The sequence below is a fragment of the Coregonus lavaretus genome (genome assembly GCF_964263955.1).
Source record: "Coregonus lavaretus genome assembly, chromosome: 15".
NCBI classification, from domain to species: domain Eukaryota; kingdom Metazoa; phylum Chordata; class Actinopteri; order Salmoniformes; family Salmonidae; genus Coregonus; species Coregonus lavaretus.
Window position 1 is genome coordinate 29568813 of NC_140002.1, and position 20608 is coordinate 29589420.

Genomic DNA, 20608 nt, shown 5'->3' on the forward strand with positions numbered 1-20608 from the left:
ATGATGCTAGTGGTTGTATTAATTTGGGATCTATCGCATCCCACAAATGTCCCAGACTAAGTTTAGAATATTTATTTCTCGCACAGAATAGAATAGGTTAACTTTTGTACTATGGGGGATAGTAGATTGACATAGTCTAGTGCTTTTGCTGTTCGTTAGGCCTACTCATCTTGTTGGCTGACGAAAAGTAAATGTGGACAGTTCTTCCAATATCTTCAATATGCACCTCGAAATTGGATAAGGACACGTGCAGTTGAGTACCCGATGTGTCTGTCTTCACGTGTAGCCTGTGAGAAAGACCAGATCACTGTGATGGAGAGCCATGTGAGTGAGAGGGCTTCGGATTGCGCAACACACTCAGGGAGAAAGCACAACGCAGCACTCTGGCCCGCAAAAGGCATGGATTTTTTTAGGGTGCATTACGGCCACAAAGGGGATGCTGTCGTGAAATTCGAGGCATTATCAAGTGCTTGTCAAATTGTGAATGAGAGACTGATGTAGTGTGTACAGCCTGCGCAAAAAAAACAAAGCAGAGCTCATGCCTTTTCAAGCGACTTTTTTCCAAATCATCATTCGTCTCATCATGCAGCCTTACAATGTATTAAAAATCTAAACATATAGCCCAATGTTTGTAGAACAACTAAAGTTACATTAATAACTCTAAATTAAGCATATAGGAGTACCTATTTCTTTGTTACCGCTCAACACAGAATAGCCGCATGTGCACACTCCTTCAAATCGTTTGGAGAAAATATTTATATTTTATTCAGCTTTGTTCAATTGTATTCTTCATACTATAAAATAATATAAAATAATGCCACGGAATTATAAGCAAATCTTGTCTGCTAAATGAACTAGTGTAGCCCACAGCCATTTGGCATAGCCAGATCAGGGCCTAACATAAGGACAACTCAGAGTATGCTATTCTTTTCTTCTGAAATAGACTACATTTTCTTCATATCATTCTTCTTTAGACCTGTCTAAAATAAATAATGGATTTATTGTGACGTGTAGGCCATATTACATGGATTTATTATACTTTTTTTAAAATGGCTTGTAGGCTATGTGTGGAAGCCAGTAGATGCTAAATGTTTTTATGTTAATTAACGTTAAGTTATTTGCTTGACAATCACCGGCTGACGAAATTTAGTGACCGCCACAGCCCTAGTTGCATCACAAGGCCCTCCAGCGGGGGCTGTGTTCCCACCCATCCAGGACATCTACTTGAAACGGTGCCTGATGAAGTCCTGCAGCATCGTGAAGGACCCCAGCCACGAGCTGTTCACTCCCTTACTGTCGGGTAGCCGGTATCGTAGCATGAGGTCTGATACCAACAGGCTCAGAGACAGTTTCTATCTACAAGCCATCAGACTGCTGAACACTTGAACTGGACTCTCCGCACCTTAGCACACATGCACTCACTCACTCACTTTCTCACTTACTCACTCACTTTCTCACACACACACACACACACACACACACACACACACACACACACACACACACACACACACACACACACACACAAACACACCACAACTGCTGCTGCTACCAGACTATTTTTATTCCCCCTTCCCTGATACATGTGTAAATATTGTACTATAAATTGTGCCTTCCTGTATTATACTTATGCTGAAATGTTTTTATTCTAATCTACTAAGCAATTTACTTTATGATCGTATTCTTATATTTTATTATTTATTATTGTTGTTGCATTGTCGTGAAGGAACCTGCAAGTAAGTGTTTCGTGGGACAGTGTAGGCTATACATTTACATTTACGTCATTTAGCAGACGCTCTATACCATGTGTATCCTGTACATGACTAATAAAACTTGAAATCCACCCCCTTTATGCACCTTTTCATTAGATAATCCACTTATTGCTCCAACCCTTCAATACCGCCCCAGCACTCCCAGCATGGAGGAGCTACTCACATTACATATCCTCCCATATTGTAGTCTGTCCTCTCCTGCTACACTCGCTCTATCTTTACTGGTATGTCTCCGTCTTACAGACAAGATTGTCTGTTGATGGTTCAATATGTGCGTCTTTTTTCAAAACAGCCTCGCTAACAATGTCATGTATCTCAATCTCTCCTTCGACAAGCAGTTTAATGGCCTGGTATTGCTTTGTTTTCATACGAAATTAACCATCCAATCTTATAAGATTCTTCCTCCCTAACATCTCCATGGATGTGTTGGGAAGCTGTTGTAGTGCCAGAGGGTTTGTCTAGTAAGGTGCTCATCTACTACTCTTCATACCCTTTATGTGCTCTGCCACTCTCATACCCCCTCCCTCCTCTATTTCTTTGTTCCCTCTCTCTTGCACTCTTTCTCTGCCTCACTCTCTTTTCTCTATCTCTATCCTCCCACACATTTTTCAATCTCTCAATTGGTCCCTCTTTCTTTACCTCTCCCTTTTCCTTCTCTGTTTTTCCTACCACCTATGTCTCTGCAATATCTCTTTCTTTCCTTCATTCCGTCTTTTCCCCATCTCCTTCGTCACCTCCTCCTCTGTTTGCCCTCTCCCATTCCGTGTCTCCTCTCCCATCTCTTGGCTAATTCAACCCCACTCCACTTCAAGAGTAGATTCTCAACATACCTAGTAAAACAAAATTGTAAGTAATTCTCTCTCTCGCCCTCCCTCTATCTCCAGTACGTGTCAGCCGGATGCCTGCTGTCCCTCCACCACAGCGAGAAGCCTGAACACGAGGAGGTGTGTGAGTTCCGTCCCTACACCTGCCCGTGCCCTGGGGCCTCCTGTAAGTGGCAGGGCTCCCTGGAGGCCGTCATGCCCCACCTGATGCACGCCCACAAGTCCATCACCACCCTGCAGGGAGAGGACATTGTCTTCCTGGCCACAGACATCAACCTACCTGGGGCCGTGGACTGGGTCATGATGCAGTCCTGCTTCGGCCACCACTTCATGCTGGTCCTGGAGAAGCAGGAGAAGTATGAGGGCCATCAGCAGTTCTTTGCTGTGGTGCTGCTCATCGGCACGAGGAAGCAGGCCGAGAACTTCGCCTACCGCCTGGAGCTCAACGGGAACCGGCGGCGCCTCACCTGGGAGGCCACGCCCCGCTCCATCCACGATGGTGTGGCGGCCGCCATCATGAACAGTGACTGTCTGGTGTTTGACACGTCCATCGCTCACCTGTTCGCCGACAACGGCAACCTGGGGATCAACGTTACCATCTCCATGTGCTGAGCGGCTCAGATATGAAAACACACACATGCACACAGGCTTCTCTCGTTCTTAGACTTACACATGTGATGGACAGAAACCGGTGCACAGTGACTGACTGCTGTGCTGTACCTGCCTCATGTGTGATTCAGTAGAGTGTGTGTGAGAGGACAGGTGGGATATGGAGAGGATGTGTGTGTGTTTTGCTGCTTGAGGCTCGTTGGCTCCCCATAATGCTTGAATGGAGACTGGCCTGTAGAGTAGTTTCAGAGTTAGGGTGTTTGCCTGTCCTCACATTGTGTGTGCTGGAGACAGTGTACAGTAACCTACATGTGGTGGGCTTGTGATGACTGATGCCCTAACCGCCCCCAGGACCCCTCACCCCTCCTCAACCGCTCCCACCCCTCACCACCCCACTCACCCCTACCGCCTCTTCTGCCCAGCCAACCAGTGCCAGGTAAGAAGGGCACTGCCAGGGTAAGAAAGGGCGGTCAGTCAATTGGCTGCCACACATCGGTATTCAGAGAAGCTCCACTTCAATCGTGAAAGGCCCCTGCAGATGCAGCTTCCTAATCCTCACAGTGAATTAAGTTTCAGTAAGTTGGTTAGTGGACCAATCAGGCCTCAGACGCATATGGGCGGAGTCGGGCCTGAGAGTGACCAATGCGCTGCCTCAGTCTGGGTTAGTGTGAGCTAAGCTGGGGTTGCTCATGCTCTGCTAAACGATTGCACTGACTACTAACCAACTCCTTACTTTTCAGAACAGCAAGCTGCAAAACTCAACCGTTTCCATAATTAGACTATGTCATGGTTATTAAAACCAGCTTATGTTATGTCCAAAGTGTCTATGAAATGATGATGATGAAGATGATGGTGACATTGTAAATGGGCAGTTGTGTGTATCAGGGTTTGGGTCAATTCCATTTAAATTCCAGTCAATTCATAAAGTAAACAAAATTCAAATTCCAAGTGTTCCTCATTGAAAAGCGTTGACGAGAATTGGTATTGGAATTTCAGTGTACTTCCTGAATTGACTGGAATTTAAATGGAATTGAGCCCAACCATGGTGTGTATAATACATATTGGTGATAGATCCTAATCTGATTGTAATCAAAAGACTGCATGTATGTCCGCCATGTAGAATAAAGACACAGATCAGATGTTTTGGTCGTAGGCTCTCGTCATAACGCATCATAAAGGTTACATAATGCCATCGTAAGCATGGTATGAAACCTGTCATAAGCACTGTTTGGTGAAACCCTAGTGCCTAGTTATTCACATGGAGTCTGTTTTATTTTTGTTGTTTATATTATAAAACAATCTTAAGTTGAATCTTTACATTTTCAAACAACAAAGGCACATTACTTCTCCAAAGTCACTAGCTCTGTTGCTTAAACTCTGATAGATTGAAGGGTAGCTTTTTTGTTAACAATGAAGTCCCTTTCCTTTTGTAAGGTCATTTGTCATAAAATGTCATGAATGAAAGACAGGTGTCATGTCATATTTAAGATGGCATTATGTTTGTTTTGACACAGAAATCACATTTATCGTGTGCGAGCGTACATGCGTGCAGGAGATGGTACTACCACTGTTAGGATTATGTGTGTTGTTTTTCTCTGCAGCCACTCCTCACCAACAGAGATTAACAGTATGGCGGAGGCACGCATTTTGGAAATGCGCACAAATGTTCTTATTTGTTCCTCTGTATGTCTTGAAACCGTTTGTTCTGCAGAACCTGGTTTACCTTCATTTCTTCTATGCTCTGATTGATATATTGTAATATGAGGGTAGTTTTGACTCTCCCCTCTGGTCAGTCAACCCACCACAGCCTTACTTTTGTACGTAACCTAACTAGCACTCCCTACGTTGGGAGGGCATCTGTGAGGATGACTAAGTTAGACTTACTCAGACCCACACTCAGTGTCTTGAACGGACTCTCGGTTTTTGTGGACTTTGGGGCAAAATCCCATGGCATTGTGGGTAGAAATGGGCATTCCATAGTACTCCAGCAATGTACCTCGCCTTCACCCGGCGTCATAGTAACCGAGCAACCAAAGCAAACAAAAACCCACCTTTCCATAAAGTACCTCTGATGACGTCGACCACAGACATGTCTGTAACCCAACAGAGTCCCCTCCTGCTCCCAGGGACACTGCAGTATACCCCAAAACACCCTCTGCTGATCACCTCTGCCCCAGTGCTCTGTCTTATAAATATTTGTAATATGTAAATGTTGGATGACCATATATTTTCTAAAAGCTGGTAGGAGGAGATTATGTGTTCTGTTGTGTTAATCTGAGATGTGTTTGTGTTCACGGTTACTCCAACTGTTGTACAGAGGTTTTGAGGTTATTTTCTGAGCTGTTGTAACTACCTGCTATCCTATTCTGCTCTAGTGGTCAGTGTCCCTGCCTTACCCACTGAGTGGACAGACATTTCTGCCAACACACTATCCTTTGGGCAGGACAGCTCTGCAATTGCTATAGCTGATCTGTAATATCAGCAAAAAATGCAAACTGTGACGGTCACCTTTTTGTAAGATGGGCTTGAAGCCTTTAATGCTGCGTCAGTTATCATGATCAGTTGCCATGAACCATAGAGAACTGCAGAAATCAGTGTGGATTTCATTAATTCATTGTTTATGGGGCAATGGGAGATCAAATCAATGAAAACTAAGAGTCAGTGTCCACAAAATTAGATTTCATGGTGCGTTTGTTTCCACTTAGCAAAATGAAAACACCTTTAGGTCTGCATCACCATTACCTGACAAAAACATCTGTCCATCTACCCATGTAACTTAAACATACAATGGCAGTTGCACATATAAATCCTTTGCAGGTACTGTCATATGAACACACCAAGTCCTAGAAATGCTAATAAATACCTAGGCCAGGGTTAACCAACTGGCGGCCCATGGGTGGTTTTATTTGCCCCCCCCCCCCCCCCCCCCCAAGTTTTGTAATTATGTTCTGGCCCCCCATCCATCCACCCCCAAAAAAGTCCCGTGGCTGAATGTAGTTGATGATCCCTGACCTAGGCTGTCATTATGTAGGCTATAAAAAAACGAATCTATAACTCTTCATTCGCTTAAAAGTGTTGTCCTCTTGCAATGTTTTGTTCCGTATGATATGTGTCCATCCACAGGGTGGCAGAACATTGAACAGAAACACATTCTCATCCAGCTGTAAGTCACCTAGAATCATTCTACAACCCTGAGAAGTACACACATTCTTTATGTACCTCGGAAAATACAACCCATGTCTTTTACATTCAGTACATTCATAGTACACATGACGTCATAGACATCTTTTGTACAGCCAGACCCAATACTTATTTTCGTTTAGCCGAATCCTGTGATGTTTCTATAACAGCTATATGGGTGCAATTTCTTTGCTTCATTTCAATTACAGAAAGCCATGTCAAAGGACTGCATCATCTGTGTCAGATTGTGGATTGAGATGTGATCATAATGACAGTTTATGATCAGAGCTGATTGTCTGTATTTCTTTACACCTTGTTTATGGTTTCTGTAAAAAGGAAATGATGGTGGTTGATATTATCAGTGTTGGTAGTTGCAATGGTTAAATGTTGTTTTTTGGTGTATTCACATACAGTCGGACACATTTGAGGCTATATAGTGTGGAGGAGCATATAAACCAAGACAGAGGGTGAATATCTCTACCTGGACTCATAGTTAGAGTTTATTACATTATCTTAACAAAGGCTTGGCCAAACCCAAGTTAAATAGGATGATTGCATGATTCTCAACAGAAGACAACTTTATTGCATCACATAATGCTATTTTGCACCAACTTCCACACTCCAAAACTCACCTTTCAAAGGCAATTGGGTCCCTAACAATGTGTTTTTTTTGGGCCACCGCAACACTTCTCTCCTGTCCATCCCGCTTGGCCTATGGTAGTCTGGGGCCTGGGTCAAGGCAGAGGTTGACCTCTGACCAGTGAAGCTCAGACCCAGAAGTCATTAAAAAAACGGTCACCTAAGTAACTAACAGATAGCATAGCGTTGACGATCTATCCATGCAGCCAGACAACAACGGAGGCGACCAAAATCCCAGTGATTGAGTGTGGCCTGTCTGCTGCCTGGCCCCCCACTGGGAGAGCTAAAAGAGGATAAGGAACGGTTAACCCTAGAGAATGGGAGATTAACTCCTATCTATCTACTAAGGACAAAATGGTGGCTTGTCCTCTAATATCTCTATACCCCAGTTGGGTATTTTCATTGGAGCCCCGGTGTGATGACAATAGAATTGATTACATTTACGGTGTTTCACATGCCAATGATCGACATGCTCCTTCACACACTTAAAACCTCTTGGTGGAATTAAAACATTTCCTTAATGGCAGAATGTGCTTTACCTCTTTTTTTCTTCCTTTTTATGTTTTGACACAATGTTAATTTATTCATGGTATATACAGTATTTCTGTAGCTATGCTTTCTGTCTTAGATTATTAACTAGATGAATTGCAGTTAAAATCCTGTTGAGCAGGTATGAGCTAGTGATCATGTAAATACTATTTTTGTTTGGTCTGAATTAATTATTCATTTTCTGAAATATCTTGTCTTTGTTGGTTCTTCACTGAATTACAAATTGTGTAATGTTTTGGACAGTCAATTATTTCTTTGCAGGGTATTTCTTTATTTTCACCCAAAATGACCTCTTTATTTTTGGAGCCAAGAGGAAGCTCCTATCTTGCGTTACCCATATTACTATGTGTCTCTGTATCACTTGAAATCCAATTTAAAAATAAAATGTTATTTATAAGGCATCTGTCAAAGACTTGTGGGAAAGCAAATCAAGTGTTTTTTTTCTTTCTTTCTTTTTTTACAAACACAAATGTCATTTTATTTACAACATTAAATCATTGTCAGATTAAGCACTGTAAAGCGGTTTGAGGGTGACAATTCATTTGAAATCCAGTTCCGATTTAACTCTGCTGCTGATGACGCTAAGCTGTTGTCATGGAAACAGAGGCCATCTTCTCATGACTCAAGTCATCATCCACTGTACAGCTCAGTCTCCACATCAGTCTTTCCATAACAGCGAATATGGAATCAACAGGCTTGATGTGGCTTATGACAAAGACTAACAAAATAAAACAACCAATAATGTTAGTTCCATGTCCATGGTCCCAGTTCCTTGCTGATTTTCTACAGTGAAGGAAAGACTAAGATTTCACTCATTCCAGTTGTCTTGACTACAATCAAGGCACTTCTGTCTGTTACTTTCTCCTTTGGTCTCTCTCCCGACTGTGTTCTTTGTGCTTACTTGACCTCTCTCTCTCCCGGTCTCTGTTCTTCTCGCTCTCCCGGTCTCTGTTCCTATCACTGTCCCAGTCCCTCTCTCTCACTCTGTTCCTCTCATTGTCCCTCTCTCTTTCTCCCTCCCTAGTTCTGTCTCTATCCCAGTCTTGGTTCTCTCTCTCCTCCCTGCCTGTCCTCTTGCTCTCCAACTGCAGTCCTCCATCTCTCCTCTTCTCATCCTCCCTGGGCCTCTCCCTCTCTCCTTCTCTCTCCCCATGGCGATTTCGGAACCCTCTGTCCACCTGCCTGTGGGTGTCTCGTTGGTTCCGTGCCTCTGCCCCAGGCCCTGATCTCTCTCCCCTGGGCCCCAGCCACTCCTCTGGCGCCCCTCGCTGGCTGTAGTCATAGCCCAGGTCCTCCACCTCCTGCTTCACCCTCACTGCCAGGGCAGGCCCAGGGGGAGACCCAGGGGGAGTCTGGGCTAGCCTCTCCCTCTGCTGCCTATCCTCCTTCAGAGCCGCCTTCTTCTTTTTCTTCTTCTCTTTCTTGTCTGGGTTGGAGATGAAAGAAAAGACAGGGAGGGTAAGGTCAGGTAAGAGGAGATGATATGAACATGACTGTGACACCTATTTGAGACACACTGACAGCCAAGTTATCCTCCACTACTCGGGTGTGCTTGCCTTGCAAATATACTGAACAAAAATATAAAATGCAACATGTAAAGTGTTGGTCCCATGTTTCATGAGCTGAAATAAAAGATCCCAGACATTTTCCATACGCACAAAAATCTCTCAAATTTTGTGCACAAATTTGTTTACATCCCTGTTAGTAAGCATTTCTACTTTGCCAAGGTAATCGATCCACCTGACAGGTGTGGCATATCAAGAAGCTGATTAAACAGCATGATCATTAAACAGGTGCACCTTTTGCTGGAGACAATAAAAGGCCACTCTAAAATGTGCAGTTTTGTCACACAACACAATGCCACAGATGTCTCAAGTTGAGGCAGCGTGCAATTGGCATGCTGACTGCAGGAATGTCCACCAGAGCTGTTGCCAGAGAATTGAATGTTCACTTCTCTACCATAAGCCGCCTCCAATGTCGTTTTAGAGAATTTGGCAGTACGTCCAACCGGCCTCACAACTGCAGACCACGTGTAACCACGCCAGCTCATGACCTCCACATCTGGTCTGAGACGAGCCACCCGGACAGCTAATGAAACTGTGGGTTTGCACAACCGAATAATTACTGCAAACTGTCAGAAACGGTCTCAGGGAAGCTCATCTGCGTGCTCGTCGTCATCACCAGGGTCTTGATCTGACTGCAGTTCAGCATCGTAACCGACTTCAGTGGGCAAATGCTCACCTTCGATGGTCACTGGCATGCTGGAGGAGTGTGCTCTTCACGGATGAATCCCGGTTTCAACTGTACCGGGCAGATGGCAGACCGCCTGTATGGCGTTGTGTGGGCAAGCGGTTTGCTGATGTCAACATTGTGAACAGAGTGCCCCATGGTGGAGGTGGGGTTATGGTATGGGCAGGCATAAGCTGCGGACAATGAATACAATTGCATTTTATCGGTGGTAATTTGAATGCACAGAGATACCGTGATGAGATCCTGAAGCCCATTGTCGTGCCATTCATCCGCCGCCATCACCTCATTTTTCAGCATGATAATGCACAGCCCCATGTCGCAAGGCTCTGTACACAATTCCTGGATGCTGAAAATGTCCCAGTTCTTCCATGGCCTGTATAGTCAACAGACATGTCACCCATTGAGCATGTGTGGGATGCTCTGGATCAACGTGTACGACAGCGTGTTCAGGTTCTCGCCAATATCCAGCAACTTCGCACAGCCATTGAAGAGGAGTGGGACAACATTCCACAGGCCACAATCAACAGCCTGATCAACTCTATGCAAAGGAGATGTGTCTCGCTGTATGAGGCAAATGGTGGTCACACCAGATACTGTCTGGTTTCTGAACCATGACCCTACCATTTTTTAAAGATATCTGTGACCAATAGACGCATATCTGTATTCCCAGTCATGTGAAATCTATAGATTAGGGCCTAATGAATTTATTTCAATTGGCTGATTTCCTTATATGAACTATAACTCAGTAAAAACGTTAATTGTTGCGTTTATATTTTTCTTCAGTGTACATTCTACTTTAGTCAAAGCTCTTGTATTTCAAATCGCCAGTCTAATGAAGCTGACACAAGCTGCAGACCTGTACCATCTAGACCTCCAGTAGTCTCTTCTCCTCTCACCTTTCTTGGGCTTCTTTACGGGTACGGCATACTGCTCCTCTTCTTCGGACTCGGAGGATGAAAGGTCGGGTAGTTTGGGGGCACAGCCCTCCTCCCTCAGGCGCTTGGTGATATCGTCCATGTCCTCATTGTCTTTGGGAGGGCGGTAGTTCAGCACGTGGTCCACTCGGATGGTCCGCCCCTTTATCTAGATACCGAGAGAGACACACAGACCACAACACAATGAGATAGTAATTTACAAATCTTTTGCCAGTCCCAAAGCTTTTGCATTGTATAACCATTCATTTATGCATGTTTACTGGCTTGTTCTTTCTCCCTCAGCTGTGAGTGATTGCCATTCATTACCTTGATCCCATTTAAGTTATCCACAGCCAGGATGGTGCTTCTCTGGTCCTCATAGCAGATGAAGCAGAAGCCTTTGGATTTACCCGTCTTCTTGTCACGCACTAGGTTGATGTTGGCTATCTCTCCATACCTGCAGACACACATTAAGCAGGAATAAACTTAATCTAATGCAAAGAACACTTGATTTATTCAGAATGAAAATGGGGAAGGTTAAGAGGGAATAGGCGAAGATAAGCATGGAAAGACACAGGTAATTGGATAGAAAAAAAACAGATGAGAAGGACAGGGGGAGAGAAAGGACACAGTGAGTGGAGAGATTGGAGGAAGGGGTGTATGTATGGGACTCACTGAGAGAAGACACAGACGATGTCACCTTCCGTCAGCTCATATGGAAACCCACCTGTAGGTTAAAACAGAAAAACAAGTTAATAACAGGCTTATAACTCTGCTGGTGAGATGGACTAGAGAGCAAGCCACTGACTGAATAAACAAACCACTACTTTGCTGCCACCTACTGGTCAGCTGACAGTACACCCAAAACATGGCTGGAGAAGTATTGTAATAATAATATAATAATATGCCATTTAGCAGACGCTTTTATCCAAAGCGACTTACAGTCATGCGTGCATACATTTTTTTTTTGTGTGTATGGGTGGTCCCGGGGATCGAACCCACTACCTTGGCGTTACAAGCGCCGTGCTCTACCAGCTGAGCTACAGAGGACCAGGGTTCAGATCAATCCTATTCAATCACAGGGGTGTCTCTGACACAGCCTCTTACCGATGAAGATCCAGGCGCTGTCTTTATACTCAGAGTGCCATGACACATTTTCCTTCACCCCCAATGAGGCCTCTCTCTCATTCAGCTCGTTGATCAGCTTCACCTTGGTCAGGGGACTGCAGGACAGGGAGAGATGGAGAGGGACAGAAGGATATAGAGTTTAACATGCAATAGAATGCAGAATCTTCTCTGCTGATCCTGTCTTGGCTATTTTCTTGACCACCATGGCCAAGCTTTTTTTTTACACCATGGGGTCGTCTCATGAGTAACTACAGACCATAATATATGGCTAGTTAGCTAATATATATATATATATATATATATATATATATATATATATATATAGTAGTGTGTATTCATATAACGTTAACATTAGTAACAGTAGCTCCTAGCTAGCAACAATTCATTAGCAAGCTAACGTTAGCCATGTTGACTGATGTTGCAGTACACGTTAGTAACTGGCTAGTTAGCTGGCTAACTAGAGCTCTTCACATGACCACCCCATTACACCTCAGTGACTAACTAGATAAGTACAGTCAATACAAAATGTAAAACACATAATCGGTCACTTATACTCACTTCATTATGAAGTTATCATGAACATAAACACGATGCTAACTTTAAAATGGAGATCTCTGACCAACATCCGTTTCTGCCGTGTCATAGTACGCAGAGGGGTTTGTGGGAAGTGTAGTTCAAAAGCATGCTCTATTCTTACATTTTCCATTTTAGTCATTTAGCAGACGCTCTTATCCAGAGCGACTTACAGTTAGTGAGTGCATACATGTTTTTTTAATTTTATTGTTTAAAAAAAAAAATTATTCTTCTTCTTCAGTGGGTTTTATGGCGGTCTACAACCCAAAAAGGCGTATTGCCGCCACCAACTGGACGGGTTGAACCAAAACAAGGTAAAAAGAAAATCCATACGTGATAGGGAAACTAACTTAATCCACCCAAATAAAAATAGCACATTAACAAAACAAAACTCCCACTTCTTCCTTCTTTCAATTCTCTATATCTCCCTTCTCAGGCTCTAGGGCCTGAGAGGGTCGTACGGCTTGTGACAATATTCCATGTAACTCCTTCGCCGAGAAATCTTTCAGCCCCAGGAATCGCTCTGCCGCTTCCACAATGATTTCTATCGTCCTGGACCTTCTCTCCACCTTGGCAGTGCCATTTATCACCATAGCTATAAAGGCCACAAAGTCCACCTTCTTAACCTTTAAAATGTCAGGATCCTGCTGGTGAAAGGCAACCCCTGCATGCTCCATTGTTCTCAGTGTTGATAAACTTTTATGATAAAAATCTTACAAACAAGTCCTACAGAACAACTGCATTTCAATATTCAATATTCTATTAAATTCCAAATAGCATTTTGTTATTAAGCAAAAGCTTGCTTCAATGACACTGCATTGGCCTAAACACTGACTTTTATTATCTATTTTCTATATTTGAGCCACTTAGCAGACGCTCTTATCCAGAGCAACTTACAGTTAGTGCATACATTTTTTTCTTCTTCATACTGGCCCCCTGTGGGAAAAGAACCCACAACCCTGGCGTTGCAAGCGCCATGCTCTACCAACTGAGCTACATGGGGCCTAAATGACAGCTACTTTTATAGCACCATCATGCCTCATATCACTAAGTGTAATTTTATTGCCTAGTTGTAAAATATGGACGTATTTATCCTATAAATAAGTGTTTATATGACAAGGAAGTGCCCATGAATGAATAATCAATCATCCAAGCATTCTATAATTTATTTTAAATAGCAACCACTCAAACAGTAATATTCTACTTACCTCATATCAAGGTTTTATCAATATATTTCCACTATGGTAATGTATGAGAAAATAATAAAGCAATTCTACATTGACATTATGAGTAAATCATTTGTAGATAATGTAAAATATTGGCAATAAAACATTACACACATTTCCCATGTACCTCCCTAGTGGCGGTAATAATACACAGTACTTTCCCAAGAAATTAAATACTTTGTCAAACATTTTTTTAAATATATAATCACTGACTGATCAGAGAACAACAAGTTGTACACAAAAAAAGCTGTTCCCCTTCAAAACACCTACACACCTCTCAGACACACATAGACAGTGAGGTTGATGGGAATGCAGAGAGGGACAAAGTGCATACTTTGCAGAGATAATATCAATTAGGTTAGTGGAGGAAACAGAGCAAAAAAAGCAAATAAGCCCATCTGTTCCATGGTGTAGGTTCCATGATGTCTCCACATCCATTATCTCACTCTGTTATTTTTCCCCATTTGGTTGTTTTTGTCAGTTGGTCGCTGTCGCTAGACATGTGACGTGAACCGTTCTGTCAGAAATGGAAAAAGCTCTAAGCTGCCACAGTAAGCGTTTTCCAAATTGGTTCGATCAACCTCAATGAGTTGTTCTCAAAATGTCTAAGTCATTCACAAGGGGGTTGAGGCAGAAAGCTGTACAGTGTGGCCCTCTTCACTGGTGACCGATGACAAGGTGGGATCCAGGCTCATGGCATCGTTCACAGATATAACAGTATGAGTGGGTATATGCAGCTCTATCTGACATCTTTCACTAGCCTCTAACACGGCTGTGTTCCTGACCCTGTCCTTAACGCAGGAGAAGAGTGTCTCGATCTGCAGCCGCACCTCCCTCTGCCAGCAGGCGTACACCAAAGGGTTAATAAGGGAGTTGGACAGCCCCAGCAGCCACAGGTCATTCTCAAGCACCTTGTACAGCTCACAGGCCTCACACAGCACCTGCACTGCACACACCACAAAGAATGGGCACCAGCAGAGGGTGAAACAGCCCACCAGCAGAGCCACGGTCCTCAGGGCCTTGAAGTGGCCCCAATAGCGGCTGCGCTGGGGCAGCCTGGTGCCGGCCTGGCGGGCCTGGCGGATCTGCCTCTGGTGGCCGCAAGCAATCTTCAGAATGTCCAGGTAGAAGTAGGTGAAGACAGAGAGGATGGGGAAGAAGACGGCACAGAACACCACAATGATGCCCTTGGGACGGATGACAGAGAAGAAGGTGCAAAGGCTGCTGCTGTCGAAGTCTCCCTGCTGGAACTGCCATGCCATGCCTGTGGAGCAGAAGGGAATAAACAACTTTCTATATTTATAGTATTTCTATTATTCATATAAAAATATTGATGTTCATTATCAAGTGTTGGGGTCAATTCAATTCCAATTTAGTCAATTCAGGAAGCAATTCAAATTCACAAATTGATTCTCATCTTATCCCCCTGAATTGAAATGTAACCCTGTTGTTAGGGACATGTGTGCCCTCTGAAATAAGATAATTAAGGTTAGTTGTTCCACCTGGTAGGAAGCCAACGGTGAGGGATACCATCCACAGCGCTACCAGGGCTCCAGTCACGGTCCACCTCCCAGTGAGCTGGGAGTAGCGCAGCGGCAGCTTGATGGCTACGTAGCGGTCCAGAGAGATCAGGAACATGGACAAGATGGACGCCGTTGAGGGGGAGATGACGAAGGCCATGCGGAGTAGACACTTGGTCTTCTGTGTGGAGTGCATTAGGAGTAGCGGTCGAGTAGTTGGAATAGTTCCATTGCTCACGGTATTGTAATTTTTAAACACGTCAGTGACAATGCCAGTGATAGCCAGGCCCACCAGGATATCTGCCAGGGCCAGGTTGAGCACGAAGCACCAGCTCTGACTGCCTTTCCTGCGCATCAGCTGAAAGAGAGCAGCAGCCACCAGCAGGTTGGTGGAGATGATGAGGAGAGAGGCCACACTCAGGACCCATCCCATAATTTCTGGTGACATGGAGGTGTAGACAACAGGGGTTAGTATGGGTCTCACACCTGGCATCATGGCAGTGAGGTTGGCACCTGACTCTCCCATCCAGCTTGTCTTATTGTAAGCTGCCATGGAGTCCTTTACAAGATCTAAGTCCTGTATATCTGTGAGATTCCCCCCTCAAAACAAATAAATTATATCCACCAACATCCACTCCTACTGTGGTATATTGGTATCCAAAGACCAATGTTTTCCTCTTTGTATTGACTTCTGTAAATATTTTCTTGTTAATATCCTTCTCTGTCAAACTCCTTGTAAAACAGAAAGAAATTCCACAACGATAAACTGTGCTATTAAGTAAAAAGCTCTTTAGGAAAAAATTAAAAACGTTCAGCGGGTACTCATCCACTCCTGATGTGCCTTCGCTCCTGAGAGGGCAAAGTATCTCCCCTCCTTTCTCGCCTGCAGTTGTGGTTCCTCTGCATCCGACCCTTGTCCAGCCTGCTATCTGATTATCATCCCAGTCCCCTCAGAGAGTCCCTAGTGTAGACATCCGGGATGACTGGGCCATTTTCCACAAGGGTTCACCACAACCACTGAATCTGGGCTAATGACAGTAGTCTGCAGTATAAACATCAACACTAAGATAGATCTGCTTTTGATGCCATTTTATCTTCATCATAAAGCCATTAGTGAGTTTATTTTTGCCCATTCATTGATGACAATAAGTAGGGCAATAAGGAAAGAGAGGAAGAGTTTTCTGTGGCATGTCTCTTGGGAAGACTCATCTGCTTTGGGAAGACCCATCTGCTTTGGGAAGACCCATCTGCTTTGGGAAGACCCATCTGGCAGTTGTCTTTAGGCTAATATGTGGGTCCTTTAGAAAACACACAGAATAAAACAAATCCAGATCGAGGCACAAAAGGAAAAACAACCATCTACTCCCATTTACAGTACTATAATAAATAAAGAGTATCTGCTGTCTTGGGTCCTCTAGTGTCTAAGATGAGTTCCAGCAAAAAGGAGGTATAGAAGGAATTTTCATCTTGAGAAGCCCCTTCATCTTGGCACACAACCCTAAACATTCACAGTGCTGTACAAAATATGCTGTGACTAACCACTGTATCTATGTTTCATCAGTGGCTCCTCATGGCTAAGGGTTTTATGTATGTATTTACACAGCTTTAAACAAACTGAGAGGCAAAATACACGATAGGGAGAGCGAGAGAACGAGAGAGTTTATATTTGCCAGACAGGATGACGTGAATCTCACTACATGTACAGTATACTGTATGTTATCAGTCAACTACTTCTGTTTTACGTATGGGAAGCATTGCTTTGGGAGACATAAATCTACCCTGCATAAATGTCTACCCAACTTCCTCATAAGAGTATGCAGTTACACTCTCTTCTCTCTCTCTCTCTGTAACTATTTCTGAACTCCCTCCTGCTCGTTTTAACCCTCAGCAACAACAACCCAACCAGGTCAGTCCAAACAGTATCACCAGGGTCTCATCAAATACACAGTGATATTTTCATGTAGAGTAAAGATCCCCTTTTTATCACAGAGGGGGAAAAAACACAATAACCTCTGGCTCCCACAGACATACAATGTGGGAATGTTATTCATCCCTACTAGACCTTTCAGTGCCATTCAAAACTTCTGTTGGTCAGCAGTAATTGTGCCCACTGCCCCTGTACCAGTAGGCATTCTCACCCTGTTTACGCCTAGCACTGCCCACTCCTCACCTACGGGTTGCCTTGGCCAGAAACTTCTTGAAGGTGTTATTATTCTTTGAATAGACTACCTCCTGTCTTGGGCTTGATCTCTGAAGCTGACCTGAGTATTCTCTTCTGAAGATGACTTTAAAGAGACGACTGCTGTCCATTTTGTTGTGCTGTGTCTACTGTGTCGCTTCGCTCTTCTGCTTGAAGCCCAACCGCACCAACTGTGTCTCCATCAGCGCCCGGTGAGTCTGTGTCAGTATGTGTGTGTACAGGTGTGAGTGAGTGTGTATGTGTGTGTGTATTTCAGTGTATATGTGTGTCTGCCTGTGTGTTTGTATGTGAGGGGCAGAAATATCTTAGTCATGATATGGGATGTAAAAAGAAGATGGAATATGTGGCTACTGAGTTACTGTTTTCCATGTCTTAAAAGACTCACGGTTAGGGTCATATTAGGCGGCAGGTAGCCTAGTGGTTAGAGTGTTGGGCCGGTAACTGAAAGGTTGCTGGTTTGAATACCTAAGGTGAAAAATCTGTTGATGTGCCTTTGAGCAAGGTACTTAACCCAATTTGCTCCAGGGGTGCCGTACTGCTATGGCTAACCCTGTAAAACAACACATTTCACTGCACCTATCTAGTGTATGTGACAACACAACATCCATTTATTTTATTTTATTTTTATTAGGGTAATTATTCATAAAGTAATTCATGAAGTTATAATGAAGGCATCTTTGCTCAATATTTATTACAGCATGTTAAACACAACCTTGGCTTGAACAATCTGCTGTGTTTGGCACCACTCACTGCCCATGTCTTTTGTGTTCTTTTGACAAACCATTTTAGGAATCTCATGACAGTTGTCCAGCAGCTGTACCAGCGAGTCATGAGGCTAATGCGCACCACTCTCTGATCCCATGGAGCCGAAGTTGAGTCCCTCAACACTCATCATCACCAGGACTGAGACACTCTCCTGCCCTGCCCTGTCCATAAAATGGAGATGACCTGCAGAGCACCTGCCACAGACAGAGCAAGAGGACGAAAAGCTCTCATTGCAGTTCACTGTAATAAAGCGTGAGATCGTTTTTTAAAAATTATATTTTTTATTGATGCAGTTGATTTTGTTGAGTTCCTAGTGGGCCTTAACTTAACTGCATAAGCTTTGTGTTAGTGCCCCAATTTCCCTGCATTATAATGTAAGTGCTGGAAAAGCCAATTGCAGGATAATTCAAAGATGTCATTCATTTCATGCCCTCTTGTGGAAAACTGAGCAGGCATTTCTGCATGATCAAGAAATTAATGCTGTCAATGAACTTCAACGCTATCACTGGACATGGAAAAGATTCCCTGCTGGAATTGATGTGATTGAGTTTTGTTAAATCTACTCCATGAATGCAGTATAGGTGCTGTCTTCATAAAATATATTTTTTCCTTGTGCAAATGATGGGAAGATAGGCTATGTTTAATAGATTTGTACCACTTGATTAGCTAAATGTTATAACAGTTGAGTATTTTGTCATTAATGCCATTAAAACTGATATAATAAACTTTACATTTGTTTTTCAAGTGCCAGTTTAATTTTTATAAGCCTATATGTTGAAAAGACGTATTTTCTGAATGAAAGGTTAGAAGATGTCTTTTCCGGATGTCGAAAATACATCTTATACTGAATGTCGAAAATATGTCTTATACGGACATCAAAAATAGGTATTTTCTGGACTTTGAAAATAGTAATTTTCTGGACATTGAAAATACGTATTTTCAGGACGTTGAACTCAGGTGCATTTTAGGTGCTGAATGAAAGGTAAAAATACGTAATTGATTCTGTGGCCAAATTTCAACTGCTATACATTCTCAATTAAGTAAGCATTATATCGCAATACAAATTTTTCATGCCTCTTAATAAGAAAGAGGAGCCTACTGACGATTGCAACATAATATGTATTATGGCTCCCATCTATCACATGCACTTATGTTAGCTTTTTCAAAAGCTTTAAAACTGATAGCAATGACATTCAAAGTAGTCCATTATACAGAATAAACCAACAGACCACCAACTACAATAACATTCTGAGTAACGGTTACAGATTTATTTTTTATTTCTATGACTGTGATACAGTGTGTTGTTGTTTATCTACCGTAGCATTTATGTCTATGATTGGTTCAGATTTATAGACCAATTATATAGTCTATGTTTGGGCCAAATATAGGCCGGTCCGGACCGGACGTCTGTGGACGTCCATGATTGGTTCAGATTTGGTCTGGTCCGGTCCAAAAATCAACGTCCGTAGACATTGAAATCAAGGCCGGTCCGGACAAGACAAAAAAAAGAAGTGGCCTGACGTGCTTTGTGGGTTTCCCTCACAACATAATCTGGTGTAATAGATAGTATGATTTATATTTACCTAGTACTACATGATAGATGGGGGAGGATGGACATTTTGAGTAGGCAGGTGGGTGTTTGGAAGGGCAAAATGGGATCAGTTTCAGGAGCTAAGTGAGCAGGTGATGGCTCGGGTGGATATGAGTGGATATTATAAATAACTTGGTGAGAACAGCTTTAGTGGGGGCAACTACTGATACTATACTTAAGAGTTCAGGGAGGAGGAGGAGGAGGAGGAGGAGGAGGAAAGCAGTCCCATGGTGGACAGAGTAGTGTGGGGCAATGGTGAGGAGTAGGAACAGGGCATTTAGAGTACTGAAAAGGATGCATAGCTTCCAACATCTGATTCAGTATAAGCAGGCCCAGACCCTGGTGTGGAGAACTATCTGTCAGGCAAAGAGGTCATGTTGGCGTCGGTTCTGTGACACCATTGGAAGGGCGACACCTGTGGGCGAAGTGTGGGGGATGATTAAGAGGATGAGGTCAGAAGGGAGTGGGATTATCCAGTGTTGACGAGTGGGGAGGATGTGGCAGAAACAGATGAGGAGAAGGCAGAGATGATGGACAAAGAGTTTGTCTAAGTGCATAGCTCGGCAAATTTGTCAGAGGAGGGGCAGAGGGGGAGAGAGAGCACGAGAGAGGAGCATCCTGGAGTGCTGATAGGAGGGAGGATGTAAATGATGCGTTAAATGCACCATTTACCATGGCAGAGATGAAAAGGATAATAGGTAAGGCTGGGTTAACTTCACCTGTGAAAGATGAGGTGTGCTATGTTATGTTGGCCCATCTTAGTGATGAAGCACTGGATAAGGTATTGGTGTTGTACAACAGAGTGTGGGAGGAGGGGAAACTACCAGGCAGCTGGAAGGAGGCAGTGGTTGTACAAATCCGGAAGCCA

General features: G+C 43.5%; 3 protein-coding genes across 3 annotated transcripts in view; 1 reads left to right on the top strand and 2 right to left on the bottom strand.

Moving 5' to 3' along the window:
* The window catches only part of LOC311142521 (E3 ubiquitin-protein ligase Siah2-like), a gene marked incomplete at its 5' end in the record, with an annotated part of 33137 nt that extends 28793 nt beyond the window's left edge, over positions 1–4344 (top strand). Inside the window, one exon of the mRNA XM_084178182.1 lies at positions 2657–4344. Within this exon, the coding sequence (XP_084034308.1) occupies positions 2657–3208 (552 nt within the window). The 3' untranslated portion in view covers positions 3209–4344. The remainder of the gene's footprint in view (positions 1–2656) is intronic.
* Positions 4345–6143: 1799 nt separating this feature from the next.
* On the bottom strand, positions 6144–12503 carry LOC311142520 (uncharacterized protein). Its single transcript, XM_084178181.1, has 6 exons — positions 12424–12503; positions 11845–11960; positions 11413–11464; positions 11065–11194; positions 10720–10906; positions 6144–8999 (listed from the first exon to the last, which is right to left on the bottom strand). The coding sequence occupies exons 1-6, from the start codon at positions 12426–12428 to the stop codon at positions 8428–8430; spliced, it is 1062 nt and encodes a 353-aa protein (XP_084034307.1). The 5' UTR covers positions 12429–12503; the 3' UTR covers positions 6144–8427.
* A 1775-nt stretch (positions 12504–14278) lies between these two features.
* gpr119 (G protein-coupled receptor 119) lies at positions 14279–15617 on the bottom strand (the record flags this gene model as incomplete). The annotated part of the gene is made up of 2 exons (XM_084178903.1): positions 14279–14928; positions 15167–15617. 2 exons carry the CDS (start codon positions 15615–15617, stop codon positions 14279–14281), a joined length of 1101 nt encoding a protein of 366 aa, XP_084035029.1.
* Between the last annotated feature and the right edge of the window lie 4991 nt (positions 15618–20608).